This window comes from Solenopsis invicta, chromosome 12 (assembly GCF_016802725.1).
Source record: "Solenopsis invicta isolate M01_SB chromosome 12, UNIL_Sinv_3.0, whole genome shotgun sequence".
Taxonomy (NCBI): domain Eukaryota; kingdom Metazoa; phylum Arthropoda; class Insecta; order Hymenoptera; family Formicidae; genus Solenopsis; species Solenopsis invicta.
In genome coordinates, this window is record NC_052675.1 from 7794240 (window position 1) to 7816337 (window position 22098).

At 29.5% G+C, this 22098-nt stretch overlaps 2 protein-coding genes across 5 annotated transcripts; one reads left to right on the plus strand and one right to left on the minus strand.

Annotated features, from left to right (window-relative positions):
* Positions 1 to 4245: 4245 nt before the first annotated feature.
* On the plus strand, positions 4246 to 5702 carry LOC120359098. Its single transcript, XM_039455413.1, has 4 exons — positions 4246 to 4441; positions 4597 to 4787; positions 4950 to 5112; positions 5559 to 5702. The coding sequence occupies exons 1-4, from the start codon at positions 4246 to 4248 to the stop codon at positions 5660 to 5662; spliced, it is 654 nt and encodes a 217-aa protein (XP_039311347.1). The 3' UTR covers positions 5663 to 5702.
* A 9361-nt stretch (positions 5703 to 15063) lies between these two features.
* Positions 15064 to 22081, minus strand: LOC120359209. 4 transcript variants are annotated; one of them, XM_039455984.1, is made up of 3 exons: positions 20159 to 20673; positions 17117 to 17274; positions 15064 to 15112 (listed from the first exon to the last, which is right to left on the minus strand). In XM_039455984.1, exons 1-2 carry the CDS (start codon positions 20537 to 20539, stop codon positions 17155 to 17157), a joined length of 501 nt encoding a protein of 166 aa, XP_039311918.1. In that variant the 5' UTR covers positions 20540 to 20673; the 3' UTR covers positions 15064 to 15112; positions 17117 to 17154. The 4 variants fall into 4 exon arrangements, 3 of the variants coding, with proteins under 3 accessions (XP_039311918.1, XP_039311917.1, XP_039311916.1); XR_005576044.1 differs by lacking the exon at positions 15064 to 15112 and adding an exon at positions 21957 to 22081 and having other exon boundaries at positions 16777 to 17274; positions 20159 to 20492; XM_039455983.1 differs by lacking the exon at positions 15064 to 15112 and having other exon boundaries at positions 16777 to 17274.
* Positions 22082 to 22098: the final 17 nt, after the last annotated feature.

Below are 22098 nucleotides of genomic sequence, written 5' to 3' on the forward strand. Positions count from 1 at the left end.
ATAACAAGATTCAAAGTTGACATCAAGCTGGATGTCAACCCTTCCACTTTTTACCAAATTTTCTGTTAAACGGTTTGAGCACCAAAATTCGAACTGTGGTACAAAATTAGCGCCTAAATAAATTTTTGACTAGGTAAGAACTTGATTTTTGATGGTCTGCGGCCAGCTTAGTAGAAACTTGAGAGTGAGAGAGACAGATGAATAAAATGTGATGGGTACCTTTTGCTCAGATGTTGCCGGAAGCTCGTCGTTAAAGTGAGTCACGCTCCGATGTAGAGTTCTCTGCTAATCTGACCGTTGAGCAAAATCTTCGTGCTGAAATAATGCTTCATATTTCAATTCATATCAAACTGCGCATCGTTACTTTTGATTTTGGTTAACACTAGAACGATGGCCGCGGTCAAAATGACCGTTTCAGTTTTTCGTATTAACTTCATAATCAATCTATTACTTGTAGAATCTTGTAATTTTGTGATTGTGCATGAAGTTTCCTTATATAAAAGTTGAAAAAGGGAACTAATTAACATGATTTTTTCAATTGCGTGTTTTTCGTGAGAAATTGTATCGTAGTTCTAGTGTTAACGTGTTATTTCAACAATCGACTATCTGATTTCTACAATGAACTATTTGAAAGTGAGAGAGACAGAGGAATGAAATGCGGGTACCTTTTGTTCAGATGTTGCCGGAAACTTGTCGTTAAAGAGAGCCACGCTTTGATTAATCTGGCCGTTAAGTCGTAACAATTAAATCTTCACTTCTTTGACTTATTTTCAGCAGGTTTGGGTAGTAACTAGTTAAAAAGTTAAAAGTTAAACAAAAAGTTAAAAAGTCAATAACTTTTAACTTAATTTAAATAATTTTAAATGCGTTAATTTTTAACTTTAATTAACCATTTTTAAACATTAATTTATTCACTTTTTTCTACGTTAATTTTTATATTTGTATAAATGACAGTATAATGCATCGGTACCATCCTCAGCACATGTAAAACGAATATTTAGTGCAGGTGATTTACTATTGGTACGAACATTGGTTAATGACTTACGAGGAAAGTTAACTGATCATTTTGAAATAATGCTCTTATTAATATTTAATAATTACTTTAATAATGATAATTTTATTTAATAGGATTGTATTTTATCATATAAAGTTATATTTTACATTATATACACTGAGAAAAAAATTTACTAAAAAAAAATTATCTTTAATTTTAGTAAACCATATGTTTGCATAGTACTGTGAGCGCATTTTTTCAAAATAAGGAATTGTATTTATTAATTTAAAGAACGCAATTCTTCTTTTTAATAAATCATTCACTAATTATCAAATTTATTTTATGCAATACAGTAAATGTTTATTAAAATATAAATTTTCTTTTTATAAATTAGCAATTAATTTAAGAAAATGATTTTTATATTTAAAAAAATATTCATTTATTATAAGAAATAGTTTCTTTAATACAGTCAATATTCATTAGATTTGAATAAACAATTTTGCAATGTAAAAAATTTACAATTTATATCTTTATTATAAAAGTAACAAAATATTTACTTGAATTTAATAAACATTTATATAAGCAACAAAATATTTACTTAAATTCAATAAACATTTATAAAAGTAACAAAATGTTTACTTGAATTTAATTAAACATTAAACTTTTTTTTAATTTTTGGGTAGAATTTTGAAAAAGTAAACCCTCCGATTTGGTTGCCAATTGGTATACTACTGTATTTTGATGCGCTAATTACAAATATGATAATAAAAATCACCAAGAAAATCATCTTCAAAGTAAAAAGTTAAAAAACTTGAAAAATATTGATTCTTTAATATTATTTTGATAAATTATTTTGATAATTATTATATGGTGGTGATACCACCACTACATGATTTCAGCACAGACTTGAACCATTTTTATCGACAGAGTCACAAAATGGATGTAATTTTAGTTCATATTCCGAATGGATGTGCGTCGTTAGTGCGCTGGAAATTTTAGCGTTATAAAAAAAGGCCGGCTCAAGCATGATGTAAGAAACAAGGTGAAACAACGCGCATCGTCGGCGGCTCGATGCGCGGTAAGAGGCGTGGCTCGATGTGGTGAGCCAATGAAATTTGAGTCCAAATATATCCGCGCAATTTGAATACGAAACAATTATATGTAGTCACACGTACTTAAATTGTAGATGTTGTTAAAAAAAATAAATATAAAAATGTAAAAATACTTGAAATTTGTTATCTTTAACACAAATTACTGTTTCAATAAACACTGTTGTTATAAACATGAAATACAACAATTTAGCCATAGACATAAGCTCATTCTTATAATTTTCCAAATTTCTTCTAATCCAAGTTTAAAAAATTTGAAATAACAATTATCACAATTTTCATTAATGTACAAAGTCTCAACTTTACCTTCACGTTCTTCCTTTTTTAATAGCTTTGAATTTCTCCGATTCACCGATTATTTCCAATTCACGTATAAATACAAGTATAAATACGTCTCAGTACCGGAGCCGTAGCCATATTGAATCTTAAAATTTGGACCCACTTCTGATTGATCTAGAGTATGGTTAAAGAAGCAAAATGTTAGCATGTGCGTACATTTTTATCATTTGTTTCCAGAAAAAGTACAGAAAAATGACAAATTTTACATAGTTTTACTGAAGGATGGCTTAGTTACAGTAACCATTAAACAATGGTTAACAAATGACAAGAAATATACATATTGGCCATCTGATATAAATACAGCACAACGTATGAATTTAATTAAATCTTGTGCCGAAGTAAACTTAGAATGGGAAAAATACGAGATAGAATGTAGATATGGAACAGCAGGTTTGTATTTACCCATTATCTATTCTTAAATTATGTATACCTTTATTTAGACTTGCAATAATTTCGGCCGTAAAATTAATTTAATTTAACGTGAATTTAATTATTGGTTTAATTCTTAATTTTAATCATGCATATTCTATGCTGAATCATTGATTTATATAAATATTATTTCTAAAATATCACTCTTTATAATTGTCAAAAAATAATCTAGTAAACTCTTGTAGTTATATTTAATTTTGTACTTAAGCAGTAATATTAAAATAATAGAGCTTTAATATTGAACAATTAATATTTATTATTTGAGTAAAGAAATCTAATTTTGCAGAACATCATTAGAATATATTCATTTTTAATGTTACAATTAAATAAAATCCCGGGAAAACAAATTTATATATAATCATATAGGATCATTTATATACCATTATATAAGAATTATAGATAATATACGACCATACATAATTACGGTACATAATTGTATATAATTATTATAATTATATTACTTATCAGAAGCATTATACAGGGTGTCCCAGACCAATGTATAAAGATTATCACGATGAGGTAGAAGGGATCGAGATAAATGAAAAAGTTTAATACCATTTTGCGATATTTGCAATAATTTTTGAGTAATAAAATATTAAGGTCAGTCAAATAAGAGCGCGCGGAGAGACAAGCGGTCGCTCGTCTGAGCCGTAGGACAGCCCACTGCGGCCCATGGTGGAAGGGATAGCATGTTATCCTTCCACCATGCTGCGGCCCGATTGTAGGCGACGGTAAATAGCGCGCGGCGAGGGAAAGGATAGCTTGGCACCGCACCGCGTCGAATCGGGCGGCCTTACGGCTCAGGCGACCAACCGTTTGCCTCTCCGCGCGCTCTTATTCGGCTGACTTTAATATTTTATTACACGAAAATTATTGCAAATATCGCAAACTGTTATTAGACTTTTTGATTTATCTCGATCCCTTCTACCTCATCGTAGTAATCTTTATACATTGGTCTGGGACACCCTGTATATAAAATTATAATACGTAACTTACATAAAATGCTTTTCGTAAGTGATTATATTTCATATATGATTATATATAATTACTTGACGCTACTTTATTTATTTGTAAATAATTATAACAATAAATAATTTTTTTTTTTTGGTAAAAAGAAACTTATACAAGGGCTCGAGAAAAGGAAAAATTAGCAGAGAAAATATCCGACATTAATACTGCTTCAGATGAAGAAGAAAATAAACGTAAAAGAAAATTACGCTGTAAGAAAACTTTAACTACTTCTGAATCTGAAGATAATGCTTCTGATAATGAAGATGCTTCTGTTGCTGCAAAATTGCCAAAAAAAATAAACCTTCACAATTGACGTATCCAGAACCACCAACTTCAAAAATTACATCTGTGTCCAGTTTAAATATGGATTACATTGACACAAATAAATTAGATTCCAATAGTGAGATTGAAGAAGACATTGATGAGTATCACAAATCAAACAATTCAAATCCTCGGAAAAATACAAGTAATAACTCTGTTGTAAAAAATTTGGCATGTAACAAAAGTCAAGAAGCTACGGGTAAAAGTTTGGCATATAACAGAAATAAAAAAGCTGCAGGTAAAAATTTCATGTTTGGAATATTATTGTATAACAAATCTTATTATATAACTTAAAATTTTGTTTTCATAAGTAATTAAAAATTTTTTCAAATATTAACTTTTTTCCAGAAACAGAAAAAAAATTCAAAAAATTCATAATTAGTAGTTTGGTAGATATTACTAATCGCATAAAGAGTTGCGAGTGTTTGTTAAAGAAACTGCACAATTCTTCTCAACAATTGGAAAATCAGATTTATGATACTGACAACAAAATCTTGGATAAAAAATTCCCCATGAAAAGTCTCGATGACGTAAGAGATATTGAACAGCAATTAAAACATGATGAGACATTTAAAAACCAAGTTGTAAGTATAGATAAACGTATTATCCAATAATACTTGTATATTTTTTACTTATTTAGAAAAATTTGGACATTTTTTTAAGTTTTACAGTATTTCCACTTTTTTTGGAAATGTAATTGGTATATCATTGTAAATATCCGTTATCAAAATTTATTTTTTTTACAGAAATCGGCACTTTATTTCAACTCACAAAGTACTATGAAAAAAACCGTTACGAGAATTATGACAACATTGTTTACAAATGAAGTAGCTACAAAATTCAGTTGGACTGGACAAAAAGAAAACAAACAGAGATTTGAAACATTGCTTTTATGGAAAATAATATATGGTAAGAATAGACTTATAATTTACTTAAATTTGAAATTTTAACATCGTTTATTTATGTAAAAGTAGAGTTGTTAACATATTACAAAATATTTGATAATGCCATTTTTTAATTTTTATAATTATTAGAATTTTTATTTTACTCATAATTAAAATAAATAAATTATATATTATAATTTATTTATTTTAATTATGAGTAAAATAAAAATTCTATTTTTTATGTAAATGTTAATACTGCTTTTTGAGATTTAAAGGAGTAAACATTTCTTGAAATATATTATAAAATTGTTAATAATGACACGTTCAAACTTTATTTTTTGCATGACACAAAATTTTATATACTTTATTTTTTCTTTGAATTTCATTACATTTTAACAACAAAATATATTTACATTATCAAAGTTTTAATTTATTTTTTCGTTCTATAGTTACGTTCTATGATAATTTTAGGTGTTGTAAGAAGCAAGTTCAAGGATGTCACTGAGGGGGATGTAAGCGCACCTATTAAAATTTGGTTAGCTCACGCAACGGATCGACTAAAAAACAAGAGATAAGAATGATTATTTTTTTATAGCATTTAATTTAAAATTTTATAAAAAAAAAGAAGTCATGCATAAACGTTTCCTTTTTTGTTTATAATTTCTGTTTATTAATATATATCTTTGTTGTCTAATAATTTTTTTTTAATTTTTGTTTATTGAGATATACTTTAGTTGTATAATCTAAATTATAAATACCGTTTCTCAAAAAATTGTTTTTTTTTATAAAAAGATTAGAATTGTTATTCAACGAATTAAAAGTATACGAAATTATGAATAAAGATTTTATTTGATGAAAGTAATAAAATTTATAATTTTTTCCATTTGTCCATATATCCTTCATACAGAGTACCGATTACCTATCACATAACTTAATTGTTATAATATTAAATAATGTTAAATAATATTACTCTTTAATTTTCAGAATATCATTATAATATTAAATAATATTAAATAATGATATTTTTTAATATTGAGAATATCATTATAATGTTAGATAATATTTAAATATTATTAATAATATTAAATAATATTACCTTTTAAATATTCAGAATATCATTATAAAATTTTTTTTTCTCAAATAATGTTATTTATTTAATATTATATGAAGTGGACATATAATATTCATATAACAATCTAATCATATTCCAGGAAGATTATTTAATATTATTTAATATTATTGGTATATTCTTATATTATTCATTTAATATTCTAAGGATATACCAAGAATATTATTTAATATCAAATAATATTACGCGCTTATAGGGTATATATATATATATATATATATATATATATATATATATATATATATATATATATATATATATATATTGGCACACTAGTAGAAAATATTAATATTACTAATTTAGCTTTTGAGTGAGGAATTTTGCCAACAATTTTTAATGATAAACAAAAAAAAGAATTTGAATCTTTGCCAATTGATGAAATGTGGGAAAAAATATTAGATTATAAAGATTTTACCGGAGAAGTTTTTCCAAATTTAAAATTATTAGTTAACGTAGTTTCATCTTTTCCCCATTTTAATGCCGAGACCGAACGAATTTTTTCTATGGTTACCGACATTAAAAATAAAAAACGAAACCGATTATCTAATGATACTGTTTCTGCAATGTGCGTAGTTCGGTCTAATTTTCAAGCACACAATATTAATTGTACAAATTTTGATACGGATTTAAGGCATTTAGAACTTCACACTGCACAAAATTTATATAAAAGTTAATACAAATTTGATGGTCTTAGCTTTGCTTTTTTTTAATAATTATTTTGCTTAATAGCTTCGTTTTTATTTTTTATTATTATTTTGCTGCATAATTTTACGCTGTTATTTTTTTTATTTAATTTGCATAGAGTCACATCTAGCCACATTTTTTAATGCATGTTTATCTTTATTATTATTAATTATATTTGTGTTTTAGAATATTTATTTTAAAAATCCAAATCCAGCCAAACAAACGTGCAATTATTTTTAAAAATAATATTATTTATATAAAATTATTTATATAGAAATAATTATTTATTGTCTATTTAATATTAATTTCATTTATAATTATATATATACGAAGACTGATTTATTTTATTAATTATTATTAATGTGTTGTATATTTTATTTTTATTTTTATTAATTTTATAAAATTGTTTTTATTTGAATACTGGTGAGGTTTTTTGGCAGTTTTTCCTTGCCCTAGCAACAAATGTTGGTATTCTATGACATTCTGCCAAATAAAATATTTTATTTTTATTTAAATGCGTATTTTATTTAACAAATTATTTAACCTTCCTTTTCTTATTCTGTATTATTAAGTAGCGATTACTTAATTTTTAATTTGTATTTTATATATGTGTATTTATATATGGAAAATGTAAAGAATATATTAATATTTCCCTACATTTATAAAAAAATTTGTATAGGCTACCAAAGGTCTCCTTTCTGTCAGTAATAAATACTTCACTGAAGCATCATCTGACGCGCATGCGCGAAAAAGCGGGCCCGTCTAACAACACTGGCCCCTCTCGTCGCGATCAAGGTCCATGGATTGGCGTTGGAGGGGAAGGAAGGTCGTTGCATCCACTTCAACGATGTGGAACGAAAATGGCGGTGGCCATACTTTTACTGCACACTTGCTCACTCATACAACTAATAGCTGTAGTACCTATGTACACTAACACTGACTCGCTGTCTCGAAAATGGTGGCTATGCAACGACCTTCCTTCCCCTCCAACGCCAATCCACGGACCTTGGTCGCGATATTCTATTCCCTCTTTTCCTGACGGTCTGCTATGACGTACCGTGTCATCATTTCGGAGCATGACCGCTCGCGCTCCCGCTCGCTTCGCCGATCAGCTGGCGCCATCGGTCGGCAGCCGTTCGCTTTGCCACTCTCGCCGCAGCTCACATATTTCTTACAGTATGATCGTGAAATTAAAGTTGAGTATTATTTCAGCATGGTTTCGAATTTATTTGATTGGTCGAAAGGCGTTTCTGAATTTAGTTTTAATTGCTTCTACCGTTTAATTTTAAGACGGATGATGTGAAAAAAAGAAAATTTTTGTCCGCCAGACGTAACAACGTAACTAAATTAATTTTATGTGCCGTTAACTTTAATCTAATTTAGTTAAAAAAATTTATTAACTTACCCAATCCTGATTTTCAGAAAATCTCTCCTACTTCCGGGATTTTATTTTCTAAGATCCGAACGTCTGAGTTCCCGTCCCAATAGATGCACAGTTTACTAATAGGCAACTTGATCAACCGCTTTGGAACGTGAGTTAGTTTTAACTAATCCCTCGGTTTCAGCATTCTTGATTTTGACCTGTCTCTTCCCCTTCTTATTGTCCCGTTCCCTATTCAGCTTCTCCCTTACTAGCGTCTCATCGACTCTCTAACTTTCCTATACTTTACATTTATGTAGTACGATTCCTCATTCGATTATTTAAAAAATTAGTTTGTTTAATAATTTTACTTTTTAGTCATTTATAGCAAAGTAAATTATTATTGAAAATGATAGAAATGATAGTGGTTTTTTTATTTACATGTTGATTTATAAATTATTAATTCTTTACAGTCATGCGAAGTTGAAATCATGTATTTTACCTAAAAAAATATACATAATGTTTAACACTACAAAACGCGTGATATCAGTACAAAATTACTTTTTCAAAAAAAAAGGTAAAAAGAGACACCAAGTGTACGCATTCTTTTTTCTGTTTTAATTTTTTTCATTGTTTTTTTTTTATGTAGTAGCGCCAAATTTTTGCGTATTAAAAATTTGATGCTTTTTTTGAAAAAATAATTTTGTACTGTATTAAATACGGCTAAGTTTAGATAATTGTATTAATTAAACGTAGTTCAAATACTTATGATTATTGTATTGTATTATTTAAGATTAGTTTTTCGATTATGATTTTTTTCCAATTTTGAATTCTTAAAAATAATCTTTGGAAATGTAATTTTTTCAACGTAAGTTTTAATGTCCATTAAATGTACATATACTTGTTTGAATAATATATATAATAATTATCTTTTTACTTGATTAGAATTGTTTTTATAATTGTAGAATTGTTTTTATAATGTAAAAAAAGTTAAATACAAGATAATATTTATAAAAGTTATATCATATTAAATTCAATTTCCTCTGAAAACTTTTAAAAGAAAAATCCGAACTTGGTCAAGAAACCGATGATTATATAACTCGTAGAAATAGGCATCTGCAGCATTCCAAAGATCGACATTCCAAAGTTATCAATAGTGCATTCAACTCGGGACGCACTCTTTTAGTAATCCACGAAAACCTTTCCTGTCTTCCTCAAATTCTAAGTATGCTTTGAAATATTTATTTCTCAAGGCTGGACATCACACAAGTATTTACGTAATGGTACCATCTTTGTATTTTCATTGAAAAATATTTCTATTCCAACCCAAGTGATATCTTTAATTTTTTTACAAAACCCATGTGATAAACTATCTTTAATTTTTATTATATGAAAACTAAGTGAAACTCTCTATAGATCAATTTAAAACAAATTATCTTACTGAACTAAAAGAAATCATTAATGAAAATGTTTGGATTATTTATTTAGTTTATTTATTTCTGGCGTAATTGTCTTTTCTGATTGAGATTTTAAATATTCGTGTTTTATGTGTTTTATGTTCAATAAATTATTGAAAATTAATTTAACCTGTCATACATTATCTGTCATAATTTTTGAATTTAACGCGTTACGATACAGTAAGAAGCAACAATGTTGTCAGATTTGACAATCATGCGTGATGAAAACCTAGATGCGACGCGTATTCAAAGCTATTTCTTTGTATTATTTCATTATAATTAGCCTTGTGTGGACTGACAAAATACGTCACTTGGACGACAATAAAGCCAATAAATAATTTTTTTTTCAAATCAACAATGTGCAACTTTGCATAAAATAATTGTAAAAATCACACATTTATATATTTATTTTTATCATTTGCTTTGAAAAAACATTTTTAGAAAATTGCTGCATATATTTTAATTATTGTTTAATTTTAATTTTTTGAAAATATTTGAGTAAATTGCATTTTTTCACTCTTATTGTTAGTTAATAAAGATTAATATCGAAAAAAATTTGATTAAAATCCGTTACTTTACTGATTAACACTTCAATACCTTATATCGTATATTATTATATAATTCTTTATTAATTTTTTTTTTTTTAAAGTTTTGATTAATCTTTACGTGATATTTCGTAAAAACTGTTGAAAGGTTGTATTAAAATCAGATCAATAATCTTTACGTTTGTAAGTTAGAGCATAAAAATAATACTCAAGTATCCATATATCTAAGTATTCATTGATTTTTATTACATTATTATTATTATTATTATTATTATTATTATTATTATTTTTATTATTATTATTATTATTATATTTATTATGCCATATTAAACGCGTGTATTGTCATTTGTAAATCATGCGTATGCACGCATATGCCATTGTAACAAAATAAAAAAAAAGTAGGCGCTTTATAAAGAGTGGGCGCTTTTTGGCCTCTCTACGTCCCTGCCCAGAAATCGTCCGAAATCCTCTTTCTGAATTTTACGGCCTAAACGTAGCACGGAAAACGTGATGGGAGAGAGGAGAGTGGAGAGGAGGGTATCCATAAAGATAGCATCGCCGCTTGCTCCATGTCTATCACCCATCGACATACAGAATGGACTGCTGATGACCGTGGTGGGGGTAGAAAGACACATAGAGTGAGAGGCAGACAATACGAAGAACGTTCGTTCTCTGTCTACTAAGTCTGATTGGTTGCTGGGGCCACAACAACCAATCAAACTTAGTAGACAGAGAACGAACGTTCTTCGTATTGTCTGCCTCTCACTCTATGTGTCTTTCTACCCCCACCACGGTCATCAGCAGTCTATTCTGTATGTCGATGCTATCACCACGATGCTTTCTCTCTCTAACTGAAGGCCTAAACAAAGGACAATCACGTTAAAAGAGAGAGAGAGAGAGAGAGAGTTGCGTTAAGATTTAAAAAAATTAAAAAAGCTAATTTTTTCAAAAGTATAATTTGAAGACATTTAAATAATAAAAAATTATGTAAAAATAAAAGGATGGTATATTTATTCGTGGAAAGACATTTATTAATTCTTCTTCATCATATGATGTGATGTTAATTACGATTATTTTTTAAGTACTGCGTAAAATAGAATGTTTCTTTATTAAAGAACCAAATTCTCTCTGTTACTATTAAACATCTTTTTTAAGTAAGAATATGAATGTGCAAAATATGGGCATAAACGTATTGATATGTATTAATATCAATGTTAATGTAAATAATTCAGACTATAATAAATAAAAAATTACGCGAAAGTAGACGTAATTAATCATTTGTGCACATTCTCGAGCCCTGTTGTGGATGCAGCACACGCGATACGCGTCAGATTTTATTTACAGCAAAATGGATGTTAGCACGGACAATAACCTACATCCATTTCTCGAGAGATGGATGTGGGTTGTTGTCCATGCTAACATCCACACTGTTTTTAACGGCGGGTTGCAAAATGGATGTGACACATAGTTCCCATTTTGGTCAGAATGGATGTGCGTCACTAGTGTACGGGAGTTTCGAAGCGTTATAGGAAAAAGGCCGCCGTGGCCGCTCTCAGGTTCCTCTCTGGCTATAGCTTTCTAGTTAAGGCGATGCTGGACTGACGGTGAAATTCACTCGACATTAGTACTTCAGATTACTGCAGATTTTACTTCTACGAACTATGGGTCGCGCGTGAGGCAAAGAGTAAGGGGTATAAGCTAGCACTCTTTGTCAAACGCACTCATCTTTCCTTGTTCTTTTGACTTTAGCGCCTCTAATGCAACATCGAGAAACTAAACTAGTGCTCTGTTTCACTCAGTCTCACTCTTCACCGATTCTCACATCGATTCTGCACGCACACATAAACACGATATTTTTGATTGAAAATATCTTTTATACTAAAGCTTCTAGGATTGTTTTAAAAGCACACTAAGGCTACGGTCCACTTGACGCTACAAATGCTTCTAAATATTTTTTGATTGGTCAATTTGTAAAATTCATTGTTCCGATTGGTTAATCAAACGCTTCGAAGCATTTGTAGCGTCAAGTGGACCGCAGCCTAATCTTACGTGTAATTCACAGTATGCTGGATGGTTATTTTGTAGGTACAAAGTCTAAAACTTTCATAAGCAATAGGTCTGTTCGAGTTGCTTGAAATCCCCAAAAATTTTTGCACTCGAGATGAGATAAATATATATTCGATCGTAAGAAAGAGAGAGACGACAAAGAAATTAATTCAAAAAGAGCAGCAACACGAACAGGCCTAATATATATTGTCACAAGACTACTACAGAAGCACATAGTTTTGCAACTTTTTTTCGTTTTTCGTGTCAAATTATAGCCAGCGTATTATATTTTTGTCAATACTTTAATTGTAGAGAAGGATTTATCATTCTGTGAATTCAATAAAAAGTTTACTGAAATTAAAAATAATAGTGTTCAGTTGGTATCTCCAGCATCGCCTTAAGCGGCGTCTACAATGGGGTCGTAAAATCGCAGAAATGGTGGTAAATTCAAATAAAGTTTTTGTTAATACGCGATATACCATGTTCTCTTGTAATTGGTCAGTCATAGTAAAGCCCGTATTAGACTACGCATTGAAGATTGAGATTAAAGATTAAAGATTGAAATTTGACCAATCAAAACAAGGAAATTTTAACTCCTTTTATTTTGATTGGCCAAAGCTCAATCTTTAATCTTCAATCTTCAATTTTCAATGCTTAGTCTGATACGGGCTTTACGGTAGTCGCTGGAATTGGAATTGAATTGAATCAACTCCAAGCAACTACGACTACGACCGAAAATACAGAAATTTACGATCGCTCCTGCGACTGTACGACCTCATTGACCTAGTTTACACCGAACACTTGACACGCATACTAACAAGTAACTTTCTATTAAATTGTCTTAATTTCGACAATACGTGTAAATGTATACGTGATATCTATATTTAATTAATTATCTTGATTCATATTGTACAGTCGCTTTCATTATAGTTGCGACACTTTTTTTTAGATGCATTTCTGAACGCGCAACTATAACGAGAGATGAGAACGACTGCAGTTGTGGAGGTTAGCGCGAAAATGTTGTTGATATGTCATGTCATGTTGATATGAAAATGTCAAATATTGATATACAAGGTGTCACAAAGAAAATTTGGGCATCTTGGAGGAAATATAAGATAAGTATACTCGCAAATATTTTTCAAATAGAGTTTATAAAAAAATATGGTAATTATGAAGGAGACGGTCCTTCTCACCGATTTTGATAAAATTTTACATATTTGTTCATTTTGAAACATACATTAAGAATCTAAAAGAAAAAATCGTCGCTCTCAAGGGGATAAAAAGTTATAAAGTATTAAATAACGACGTTTGTGAGGTTAGAAAATCTGTCACACAGCAAAATTAATTATCGCACCTGAAAGTAAATGCTTAAAAGGGGGAGGGGCTTCGCCCCTCCCCCTCCCCAAAATCTAACCCAACCCAACCCGTGTCCCAGTTTTAATTCAAAAATTGTTTTGCGTGGAAGTTGAAAACCCATGTGGCGGGGGGTTTTCAACTTCCACGCAAAACAATTTTTGAATTAAAACTGGGACACGGGTTGGGTTGGGTTAGATTTTGGGGGAGGGGGGGGGAGGGGCGAAGCCCCTCCCCCTTTTAAGCATTTACTTTCAGGTGCAATAATTAAAAAATATATTCGGTCTCTCTATGCCGTCAGTGTGACAGATTTCCTAACCTCACAAACGTCGTTATTTAATACTTCATAACTTTTTACCCGCTTGAGAGCGACGATTTTTTCTTTCAGATTCTTAATGTATGTTTCAAAATGAACAAATATGTAAAATTTTGTCAAAATCGGTGAGAAGGACCGTCTCCTTCATAATTACCAAAAATATTCGCACATTTTTCGTATAGGATCGGCTTTGGTCTAATTGAGCTTTATATATTCGTCATTACAGCAACGATGAGCTGAGATGCTTAGATGTAGTTAAATAAATTATAACTACAATAAATATAAAAAATTAAAATTTTAAATATTTGTTACAGTTATAATTATAATTTATTTAATTACATCTAAGCATCTCAGATCATCGTTGTTGTAACAACGAATTTATAAAGCTCAATTAGACCAAAGTCGATACGGAAAATGTGTTATTTATTAATTAAAGCTAACTTTTTCTTATTTTTAGAAGAAGTAGAAGATACAAGGATGATATTGAAAGAAAGGTAAATAAGATTTTAGTTTAATTACGTAAGACGTAAGAAAAATTTTGTAATAAATATACAATTTATTATTTGCATAGGTATCACTTTCTGGTCCATTGATGCAACAAGCACGCAACATTTTGAAACAGATGGATGGTAAAGTGATGAAGAATGAATTTGATATTCAAATTCTTGATTTATTGGCGAGTTCTTGGCCAGACAGACCACCAGTTGAGAAAAGCTGGAACTATTGAAGGTAATATTATTTTAAAGTATGCGGCTCTTTATATTTAATTATAATATTTATCTATTGCATTATTTCTTAAAAGGATATGAAGACTGGTTTATTAGAAGAAGGGAAAGCTACCTTACTCTCGAAAATGTCTTTGGAAGAAGGGAAGCCAGATCCTGTCACATAGAGGATAAAATATTTGTTGCACCACCGAACTTATGACAAGTGATTTATTTATTCCAATTATGTTTGCACCCATTGCTTGTGCGACAGCATTGAAAATATTACATTCTCCATGGAGGTAAAAAATGATTATTTCAGTGTAATCTTTAGCTTTATATATGTATACATAAATCTTTTCCATAACAATAACTGTATTACGTCCATTTGGTATTAAATCTCGCACATTGTTGACGCCAAATTAATTCACCTAGAAACAACGCATGTATTAAGAAATATAGAAAATAATAAAAAAATCAAGATTTTAATAACGTATTACTTAAATATTTGTATTAACAATCATATGTATAGTCAATAACGTCATCGCTCTTCAATTACCGCCGGGCTCCTGGGGCCCCAGGGTTGACGGTCTTTAATAGTCTCTCGTCGGTGATTCTGTCCATGGGGAAATTTTCCAAACTGAAAAGTCACCACTTTCTACATACTCGCAGTTTATGATTAATGTAACGACTAGAGCTTATTGGTCGTTACGTTAATCATAAACTATAAGTATGTAGAAAGATAGCGACTTTTTAGTTTGGAAAATTTTCCCATGGACAGAATCAAATTCCATGGGTGTACAGTCGTGTTCATTATAGTTGCGACACTTTTTCTTCGATGGTTTTTGGAATGTAGCCTTGCTCATTGAGCGGCGAACGTAATTGGTTAGATCCACAAGAAAGAACCAATCATGTTCTCAGCTCTTGTTATAGTTGCGCGTTCAGAAATGCATCCAAAAAAAAGTGTCGCAACTATAATGAAAACGATTGTACAGTCGTGTTCATTATAGTTGCGACACTTTTTCTTAGATGCGTCTCTGAACACGCAACTATAACAAGAGCTGAGAACATGATTGGTTCTTTCTTGTGGATCTAACCAATTACGTTCGCCGCTCAATGAGCAAGGCTACATTCCAAAAACCATCGAAGAAAAAGTGTCGCAACTATAATGAACACGACTGTACACCCATGGAATTTGATTCTGTCCATGGGAAAATTTTCCAAACTAAAAAGTCGCTATCTTTCTACATACTTATAGTTTATGATTAACGTAACGACCAATAAGCTCTAGTCGTTACATTAATCATAAACTGCGAGTATGTAGAAAGTGGTGACTTCTCAGTTTGGAAAATTTCCCCATGGACAGAATCACCGACGAGAGACTATTAAAGACCGTCAACCCTGGGGCCCCAGGAGCCCGGCGGTAATTGAAGAGCGATGACGTTATTGACTATACATATGATTGTTAATACAAATATTTAAGTAATACGTTATTAAAATCTTGATTTTTTTATTATACAAATACTTCATAAGCAAATATGCATACTTATATTTAATAATATCATTGTATATTGCTTTAAAATTGTAATTCTTTTTGATCAGTTATTATCTCTGTCGATAATCAAACTTGGATGTTAACATCAAAACTGCAATTTTTAATAAAAATCGAGAATTTTCGGGTTACAAATACATAAACATATCTATGAAACTTCAGGATAACAATAAATTATAAAATTAGTACTGTATTGTCAGTTTATCATTAAAAATTTAACAGTCACACAAACTTCCGTAAGGTTAGAGGTCTTTAATAGTCTCTCGTCGATGACAGAATCAAATTCCATGGGTGTACATACCAGCTTAATATACTATTCATCAAGGTCCGTGGATTGGCGTTGGAGGAGAAGGAAGGTCGTTGCATCCACTTCAACGATGTGGAACGAAAATGGCGGCGGCCATACTTTTACTGCACACTCGCTCACTCACACAACTAATAGCTGTAGTACCTACGTACACTAATACTGACTCGCTGTCTCGAAAATGGCGGCTATGCAACGACCTTCCTTCCCCTCCAGCGCCAATCCACGGACCTTGACTATTCATTAAATTTATTACCGAAATTAAGATAATTGAATAGAAAGTTACTAAATATTACGCGTATCAAGTATTCGGTGTAAACAAAGCCATTGTAGACACCGCTGTAGTTGTAGTTGCTTGGAGTTGATTCAATTCCAATTCCAGCGACTACCGTCACTACGACTGACCAATTACAAGAGAACATGGTATATCGCGTATTAACAGAAACTTTATTTGGATTTGCGACCACTCCTGCGACTTTACGACCCTATTGTAGACGCCGCTTTACTAGGCTTGTTTTCTATTTCTGCACTAGACTGCTGTAACATGATAGTTTGATCATTAGTAATTTTTGTACTTACTTGTTATTTCACGGTCGCCAGGTAATTTTACCCATTAATTACCAAAGTACTGCCTTAAATTTCAAGGTTTTATAATGTTCCAAGCTTCCCCGATGCTGATTGGCCAAGCTCATTCTTACCGCCAACAGTCGTCGTTGTTCGTCATATGGCTGTTTTAACTACGTCAGTTTAGAGATAATCATTTATTTCTTTATTCCTCATGTGCTCATATAAAGTTCTTGCATTTATAGTTTATGAGTAGTTATATAGAAACCAGACGCATTGGATTAGGAATGCAAGTTATTTAAGCACAGTTCACTTACAAAAAATGATTATTTATTTCACAAGCGTACACAAAATTATATATATATATATATATATATATATATCCCACATAGCACGTAATATTACAGTGATATCACTGTAATATTGCAATATCACAGTAATATTACATATTATTGTGAAATATCACAGAAATATTACTAATATATTACACATTGATAATAACATTGAAATATTACAGTGATATCATTGCAATATATTTTTGCAATATTTCATCCTAAAAAGAATAAGGAAATGTCAAACGACGTTTCAATTACGTCTTATTGATGTTAACAATATCATTAAGAGTTGTTAAACGAGTTTGTTAAGTTGTTAAAGTATCACAAAATTATACATATAGAGTCAGGACAGTTATGAAATACGTTTAACATTACTTCAATAAAAATGCATTATTATTAAAACTTCTAAAATCTATACATATGGTCATCTCTATGCATTCATTATTTACACGTGATCTGCACATTCATCTTGATATGATATAATTGTATGTAATATTGGCAAAACAATAAATTTATTTTTGTACGGAATTTTATAAATTTTAGCGTATATACTTTGGCAGAGCCATGATTCTATATGTCTATTTTGTTTGGCTACGGCTATTCCAAGAAGTTGTAATTCGCATGGTGTAGTGAACAAATTTATATCAGGTATCAATTTTCTTCCTATAATGTACAGATTATTATTTTGACTCTTAGCAATATTGTGGACACAAACGACGGTATTGTCTTTCAATAAAACGCAATTATTTTTCTTATCATCACAATTTAAATAAAATAAATTTAAATTTAATATTTTATATTATTCTTTATAATCACGTTCATTATCTAATGGATCATTATTGTGATTATTATCAAGAAATTTTTTATTACGTACTTTGGAACGACTAATACAAAAATTTAATTCATAAAGTTTTTTAGCAATTTGTTGAAGTGGTTATCCCTTTTTCGAACTAGTCTTTTTAATTCATAAATGTAACTTTCAAATTAGAATGCGCTAAAAACATCTAGAGCATCAAACTTTTTTACATCAGATGTTAAATGTAGCAAATTGTGAACATTATGAGAAACATATTTAGCTCTGTGAATTGTTGCAAAAAATTGAACAAAAATTTTTAAAAGCTTTTCTGCATAATCAATAATTGAGGATTTTTACTATATTTAGTGCTGGCCAAAATACGAATCGCAATATGTAATGTTAAGAAATGCTCATAAACGTTTATATCGAGTATATTTTTTAAAATTATTGAACCTGAATATAATAAAAATTGCCTGAATTCTTTGGCCTGCCATAATTTAATGAATTCAAGAAATCTTGCTTTCCTAGGAAAGTCAGACGGCATATATTTCTTTAAACCTAATAATTTTTCTGAAATTTGTTATACCCTTGAGCTAGATAAACGTGTATTTAATGGTCCTCTTATCCATAAAAATAATAGTTTTCTCATGACTCTTAAGCACACTAAATGCATATAATCAAGAACCACATCACCCACTGCACCAAAGTAAGATATATTTCTTAAAATTGTTTCGGCTATCTGATAATTTTCAGAATAACCAAAATTTTGAAATACTTTGTCGTCTCTTAATATTAATAATTCACTATTTTCCATTGGGAAGCAATTGGTATCATTAATGCGATCGCCATGAATAACACATTTCGTACAACTATTATAACCGGTATAATTCTTTACTTTTAAAATAAATGCTTTTGCTGGAGCATCACATACTAGAGCATGCAGCCTGATTTTATAACGTATTCCATTATATGTATATCCAATATTTATTAGTGGTAACAGCTCATTTACAAAAGCTTCAAAAAATTTATTTGAATCTACTGGTTTGTTTTTACCGTAATATACTATAGTATACCAATGACTCGTACTTTTGGTAAAAGCTCATCAGAACATAAAATAGGCCAAATTACTTTTCTATTAGAAGCTGCAATTGGCGCACCATCTGTAGATATATACTATTAAATTTATTGTTAAGTTATTAATTTTTGAACTTATCCTGTTTTCTATCATTTTATAAATAGCTGGTTTAACACCAAAATGACAATAAGAGCCTTTATCCATAGAAGTAACACAATTAATTAATGTTCTTGGAGTTGACATAAGCGTACGTCTATTTTTAGGAAATTTTGTATTAGTTTTTTTATTTAAAATAATTCGTAACAAACTTGTCAATGCATTTAAACATATTTTATGATCTGCAGTCCATTGTTTAATTTCAGACTTAAAATCATTTTCCTCAAGTTTATATGCAGAAATATTATTTGCAACGTCACTATCTCTTTGATTAATTTCGATGTTTTCAGTATCCTCAGCATTTTCAATATTCTATAAAAAAAATCAACTTAAAAATAAAATAATAATATAATCTTTTTTTAAAATAATCGCAATTATATAAATAAAACTTCTTAAATAAACTTGTGCTCATATAATATATTCCTACATAGCACGTAATATTGCAGCAATATCGCAGCAATATTACATAAAATATAGCAAAAATATTGCTGAAATTTTACTGAGATTATCACAGTAATATTGTTGTAATATTTCACAATTGTATTACTGTAATAGTGTATATATTTTTTTATATTTATATAATATTTTGAAGAATCAAATAAAATAAAATAAAACAACACTACAATTATTATAGTGTACAATAGACTTATAAATTTTTATTCTCTTTTCCATATTTTATTGTTATTTATACTTACATTTTCTTGGTTTTCTGATTGTATTTCTGTTTCAATGCTTGTACTGTAGTTATTAAAAGTTTCCTCGTTTATTAGTTCATCGCAATTTTCTGCGGGCACTTGTACATAAATGTTGTCGGTATGTTGTAAATAAGTGTTTTCCATATCAGTACAAGAATTACCAAATAATAAATCTATTTGGTCATTATTATTATTTGCTGACGTATTACAAGTTCTATTTTGTTTAATCTTATTACATATTCTTTTAAATTCATTTGTACTTTTTTTATGTGCTAAACGACGTTTGTGTCTATCCGTGTAATTTTTCCGCATAACTTCACTGTCTGTTTTTTCACTAAATGACATATTGAAAAATAACATGATATAATCCTTGTTGATCATCAAAAGTTAAACAAGGATAAAATGTTACATTACGCACATTATGCTCTGTTTACGAAATTTGACCATTATCTTTTTATCAAAATAATTATGCAACTAATTTGTTTATAATAATTATAACAACTATAACAATTAAGAAAGCGTCATATATTTTTCTTTAGTAATTTTTCCAGGTAAATCGATTGGTGCAATCAGTTTTCCTCTATACCTAGTCATTTTTAATAATTTGTTAACAATTAATTGCAAAATTGACTTTTGCAACGTGCTCTTTACGTTAATAATGTTTTATTATGCTTCGATACTACTTCTAATTATTATTTTTTGACTGATCTGGCCAGGAAAAGATTTTAATTATTTATATAGTTCATATTAAAAATATCTAAGGCTAAATAATCATAGGGTTAGTGATAATGTTCGCGATTCAAAACGCAAGTTTTTTTCGGTTTAATTCAGCTTTATTTCAAAAATAACTTTTTATTAACGATATCATATGTGTACGATTAGCTCAGTGTTAGCGTGTTAAGTTGTTATTCCAAAATCTTGAATCCCGCCGGCGCCAACATGCGTTTTCAAAAATTTATAAAAAAATGCGTAATTGTAATAAGTAAATTAAAATGTTATATGTAAAACAGTAGATACAGATTAAACTATAAAAATAATAAAATCTGTTTAAAAAAAAATAAATTTTTTTGTTGGTCTCGGAAACATCAGATTTGATCTGTATTTTGTGTCATTCGGTCAGCACGTTTAAAAGATTTGGTTTGTATTTGGCATTATTTTGTCAACACATTTGATAACAGATTTAGTTTGTGTTTGATGCCACATTATTATTATCAAATTTGTTCTGGTATTGGTTTCAATTTGACTTCAGATATGTTTGTCAGATTTGGTTTACATTAAGCACCCTAATGCGGACACAGTAGAATACGGTTTTGGTACGAAATTCCACTGAAATTTGGTGCCAATTTGATATCCTTTTGCGTACAAAATATTTACTGGGTAATGATTAGTGAAGATTTATTGGAAAGTTTTGATGCAGTTATTAATTTCGTTTAAATAATAGACTATCAACAAGTCAATTCATTTCAATTTTAAGATTAGGTTCCAAAACGTCCTTTCCAAGGAAAACTTTACTCGAAATACATAATATACATAACATATACTATATATTATACCAAGTAAAATTTTTCTCGGAGAAAATTTTAGAATGTAGCTTAGAATAAAATGTATAGAACTGTTCATACTTTTTGTACTTTTTTCGTCTTCCATGTAAATAAGAATATTTTATACAAAATTTTATTTTGAAATACATACATTCTAATTGTGTCATTATATTTGTATCGATTTTTCTCCTTAGATGTTAGTCTTAGGAAATAAGTTGTAGTACAAAAGAAAAGATTCAGTGAATCTTTATACATACACCCAAATGCTCGTTTTCTTGGAGATAAATTAACTCTGCACCGCTGCCAAACATTCGTGAGTAAATCAGTGCCCTTATCTTTCATGACAATAATTAGTAGTCAACTAGTAACGGATTTGTTCGTGACGAAAACACAGTGACC